The following is a 5,524-nucleotide window of genomic DNA, read 5'->3' on the forward strand; positions in this document are numbered from 1 at the left end:
TAAAATTACATCTGGTTCGTCCGCACTGGTCCAAACCGGCTGAATCTCATTCCTGGGGCTAACAGTTAGTTGAGAAGATTCCTTTGAGTAGACACGAAGAGCACTAAATCAGTTTAATTGAATCTTCACCTGTAGACTTGATCTTTGCATCCGATACTGACCACCTTATTTAGAGTTTCCTTCTTCGTTTCCCCGCGGTGTAGTTACAGCTCCTACTGGAATTCTGGAAGGAACTCTACCGCCTCAGGCCCTCGGGAAGCCTTGCTGTTGCCAAGAACTCCAGCGATGACGAGAGCCTCCCCCAGGAAGGATGCGGTACGTCTTCAAGGATTATGACCATCCCAACGAGGAGAGGGCGTTCTCATCATCCAAGCCTCTCCCGGGGAAGCCAGCTCTGGCTACGCCTCGGTCAAACAGTACCAGCCATCCTTCCGCTACCGACGGCAACTTCAGCCCATTTTCTCAAAGCCAGTTCAGGGCACCACTGAGGCTGGCGAAGGATCAAATCCTACCGCTACCTTTGCACTCACAATCATGTTTACCTCCACCCAATGGCCGGTCGAGCCGGAGACAAGCCAAGCGGAAGAACGTAACGCCGTACGGTGAAGAAGAGAAGAACCGCTTGGGTTTCTTAAGCCTTTGAAGGCTGTGAGAGGCGAGGGTTCTTGAAGCTTGAATCCTTAGTAGAGGCTTGTTTCTCAGAACATCAGAATCCTTCAAAGCAAAATGAGCGAGAATGAGAAGTGGTTGTACCAAGTATCTTGGATGTTTGCATGTCATGCTTCCCATGGTAGTTCCTGGCTCCCCTAACACAACGGTCAGCTTCTTTTGAGGTGGCCGCCCTCGTCTACATCCCATCACGGTAGCCAAATCACAAGTGAAGGTGCTAAGACTTGTAACACAGAGGTCCTATCTTACATGGAAGTTCTCCAAGACCAAACCGTAGTCTTTTCCAGAAGACATTGGTTTGCCAGATAAGGTTAATCAAGTCAATCTTGGTTCACGTCCCACATCATACAGGCTCCATGTTTCGCCTCGTCTTTTTATTCAGAAGAAATCCTCTGAATTTATCTCTCTTTCCTTTGCTCTAGAGCAACTTCTCCATAAAAGACCAGATTAGGGACAAAACACACACACACACAAATGGATCCTTGGCCATCTTCTGAATATAAACATCTCATGATGGATCTTCTCTGCGGAGGTTAATAAAAGTAGGCGGATATTGTAATCTCGACCTCATCTTGAGAAGGTGTGGAGCAGTGTTCCTTGGCAGCTTGGAACTTATCTGGTCTTATTTGAGGAAGGAGGGATACTACCCATCATTTAAACTCTTTGTTATATCTCAAACTGCTTTTTCTAATGGGACCCCTTCTCCAAGTCGGGGAGCTACTCTATCTTGAGGGTGCCAATTTAGGGAAGGATGGTCTGGAACAACATTTCTCACCTCCGCCATTTTAAAACGGGTGGACTTCAACTCCCAGAAGCGGGCTGGGGAATTCTGGGAGTTGAAGTCCACCCGTTTTAAAATGGCGGAGGTTGAGAAACACTGCCTTGTAACCGGATTCTGCCGTTCATTGAAGACTACACTGTCGTTGTTTACCAATTCCCCCCCCCCCTTCCGATGTATTTGATGATGTTTCTTGCCTCTCTGTTCAAAATGATCAACTTGTGGGCTAGTATCATAAAGTTATTTTGCAAATGCCTCTCCTATCCCTTACGGTTTCCTAACATTCTTTTCCAAAATGTTCCTTTCTGTCATTGTTATTTCCTTCTTTGCTTGCTCCTTACTTTCTCTGATTTTACTTATTCCTTTCCTTCTAAAAAAATGCAAGCCCAGGGCCAACACAACTGTGACGACAACAGTGTTAGGTGGAGCAGGGGGGGGGGCGGGGGGAAACCCAGGCTTTGCAACTCAGGTTTGTTTGTTTATTTCTTTGTGTCAGAAACATCACAAGGCATGCTGTACGATATGAAATTTAAAATATTTTTTTAAAAAAAAACAAACCCCAAGATTAAAACATGTACAAATTAAACAGATCTTGTCTTGGAACTAGCAACATTAATTGTGTTCTGTCACGTTGCCATGAAGTCCTAAAGTATACACCACTGATAGCGAACCTTTTTGGGACCGAGTACTTAAGCTGGACCGTAGCACCAAAATCCCAAACACTAGCTAGGCACGCTGGAAACCTGAAAACCAGCTGGCCAGCGCACGCATGCCTGTTTTTCGACCATTTTCAGGCCAAAAATGGCCTGTTTTGGGCCATTTGGGGGGCATTTTCTGGTGCCCCAGCACCCACAAAGGGCAGCTGGCGACAGCATGCATGCCCACAGAATGCTCTCTGCGTGCCACCTCTGGTACGCGTCCCTTAGGTTCGACATCACGGGTATACACTGTTCGTGGCACAAAGGACAGCTATGCATATGTGGCGTCTGCATTTCACCACAATCGCAAAGAGCACAATCTTTGCGATTGTGAACTCGTTGATGGAAACGATGCCCGCGTTGATCAATTGGATACTGTAGGAATTTTGAAAAACCCTTTGAAAAGTAATAAGTTGGGGTGGGGAGGGTGTCCATTCCATGGCAGAGCCCACAAGTTGTCAAATATGTAATTTGGCATTTTCAATGGGCTTGAACGAACTTGAAGAAACTAACCACTTTCTTTTCGAGTTGAATGATCACTGAAAAACAACCACCTTTACATGATCAGGAGACGTTGAAATAATGTTTTTTTTTTTTTTTTTGGTTGTTATTTGATGTATTGTCTAATTGGGGCCTCGAGGGGAAAAATGTATATTTTTTTCAATGAATTATGCCTCTATAAATTGTCTACCAAGATTTTTAAAGAGGCTTATGTTTGAAGCCTGCTTGAAATTGAGGAATATTGGACCCTAGTCAATGAGGTTTGTTTTTTTTTAAAAAAGAAATTAATGTTAATGTAAGTTCATGTTGGCTAGTGATTTTTATAATATAAAAATGAACTTTGTATGGAAACACCTGAGTCTTTATGATGCATCACTTTGAAGAGTTTCAATTTCTTAACAGGGTTGGGTGAATTCTAATCACAAAAGTTGTATTTTTGTTGATTGTAAAGTTGTGTCCAACCCATCACGATCCCATGGACAGCATTCCTCCAGGCCTTCCTGTCCTCTTGCATCCTCTGGAGTCCATTGAAGCTCACACCGACTGCTTCAGTGACTCCATCCAGCCACTTCCTTCTCTGCCGTCCCCTTCTTCTTTTGCCCTCCATCGTTCCCAGCATGAGGCTCTTCTCCAGGGAGTCCTTCCTTCTCATTGGGTGGCCAAAGTCTTTGAGTTTCCTCTTCAGGATCTGGCCTTCTAAAGAGCAGTCAGGGTTGATCTCTAGGACTGACCGGTTGGATGGCCTTGCCGTCCAAGGGACTCGCAGGAGTCTTCTCCAGCACCAGAGTTCAAAGGCCTCCATTCTTTGGTGCTCAGCCTTCCTTATGGCCCAACTTTCACTTGATACAACTGGAGCCAGAAAGGTCAAGTTAAACTGGCATGCTTAACCATGCTCTGGTTCAATGGGTTTGCTTTATACAATGCTCAGTTTATGGCCACCTGCATTTATGATGGCCACAGAATGGGTGCTTTACTTCCTTGTAAAGCAAAGACACAACCTTCAGCCATTGTAAATGGTCATATGCAAACACATCCCCATGATCGCATGACTGCATGTTGAATGCTTGGTAACTGGTCATCTTTATGACTGCAGCATTCTGAAATCCCATGACTGATCTTGCCAGCTTCCAGCAAATCGCCCATTGAAATGAATGGATATGCAGTTACGACCGGAGTGTTCATTTAATGACTACCCTGATAGCTAAAATCACTTTCAGTTCCATGAGTGCCTCAAAACCAACAACTGGGAACTTGTTTCTTCTGGTTGTAATTGTCATAAGTTATGGACCAAAAGTAGAATGATTATTCACTTATATCTTTCATATACACTGAGAGCTTATGCACCGAAGACAAATTCCTGTGTCCAATCACACTTGGCCCATAAGAATTCTATTCTATAAACCACTATGGTTGGGTCCATGCAAGAATAAATCACAGCTAAGCAATTGTGTAATGGCTTGGTTGCAACTGAGTGTAATACAAATGGATGGTGAGTAGTAAAGGCTCAGCAATGTATAGGATAGATAAAGGTTCCCCTTGCACATATGTGCTAGTCATTCCCAACTAGGGTGCAGTGCTCATCTCTGTTTCAAAGCCAAAAGGCCAGTGCTGTCTGAAGACGTCTCCATGGTCATGTGCCGCCATGACTAAATATCAAAGGCGCACAGAACGCTATTACCTCCCCACTAAAGGTGGTCCCTATTTTTTTTTCTACATGCTTTCAAACTGCTAGGTTGGCAGAAGCTGGGGAAAGTAACGGGAGCTCATTCGGTTATGTGGTGCTAGGGATTCGAACTGCCAAACTTCCAACCTTTCAAGTGATGACAAGCTCAGCATTTTAGCCACTGAGCCGCACGTCCCTATAGGAGGATACATGACCCTATATATGACTTTCAGGTTTAGTGGGGAATATCCTGCAATATGATGGACATACTGCCCCCTGGAGGTTTCGTGAAGTATTTGCAATAACCAAGTGAGCAACCAAGGCATTGTATGCCCTTTATGAATCGCTTCTAAGCAAGATGGGTAAATAGTAATAAATGATGCATGCATTGCTTTTTTTCCACAGTTGAGCTTTCAGTACCTCAAAGAGCCACCAGGGTGTGCTGTGTGCTGTACGACACTACCAAAAAATCCATTACTTTGAGCTATGGAGTCCTCAATACAATACCCATATTGCCCTGCCCCGTTGGCTCACTGGGGTATTCCAGACCCTGGGTGGGGAAAATAGGGCAATATGTCAAAAGTACAGAATAAGCTGACTTCCCTGATGGTTCCCGTTCACACAATCCAGGTTCCAAAGAGGAAAATAGGGCAATAGATCGTATTTATCTTATGAAATGGAAGATTGTGTTTAATTCTGGCATATGCCGCCCCTGGTGGCTTATAGGTGTAACTGCAGGCTCAATGGGGAATCTAATGCAAACGCCTATATCGTGGGCAAAAAAGGATGAAAGAATATAGTTTACGTTCATCGACTTGAGCTGTTTAAAAATAATAATAAAATTGAGATTAAAATTAAATAAAGTCCAGGGCCGCCTCGGCGTTTCGGTGACCGGCTGGGTTTTAGTGAGGGAAATAGGAAAAATGCATCGTTCTGCCCCTGGTGGCTGATGGAGGTACTGCAGAGGCTTTGGTTTTAGTGAGGAAAATAGGAAAAATGCATCGTTCTGCCATAGTGGCTGACGGAGGTACTGCAGAGGCACAACTCGGCCTAATAGGCCAAAGTCAGGCATCCATAAAGCATCATGGGTACGGCTGGTCCGTAGGGAAAAGCCCATCTATCTTGGGGACCAGCTGGCTTCTATGATTCTAGACCTCTCCTCTTTCTCCCCCCCCCACGAGTTCTAAGTAGGTTTTCAAACTGCCGGGGGCGTAG

General features: G+C 44.7%; 1 protein-coding gene across 1 annotated transcript in view; it reads left to right on the forward strand.

Annotated features, from left to right (window-relative positions):
* CCNF (cyclin F) overlaps positions 1-1,120 on the forward strand; it is a 28,471-nt gene extending 27,351 nt beyond the window's left edge. The window contains 2 exon segments of the mRNA XM_032231025.1: positions 204-315; positions 1,092-1,120. Of these exon segments, the coding sequence (XP_032086916.1) occupies positions 204-315; positions 1,092-1,120 (141 nt within the window).
* The last annotated feature ends 4,404 nt before the right edge of the window (positions 1,121-5,524 follow it).

Source organism: Thamnophis elegans, chromosome 14 (assembly GCF_009769535.1).
Source record: "Thamnophis elegans isolate rThaEle1 chromosome 14, rThaEle1.pri, whole genome shotgun sequence".
Taxonomy (NCBI): domain Eukaryota; kingdom Metazoa; phylum Chordata; class Lepidosauria; order Squamata; family Colubridae; genus Thamnophis; species Thamnophis elegans.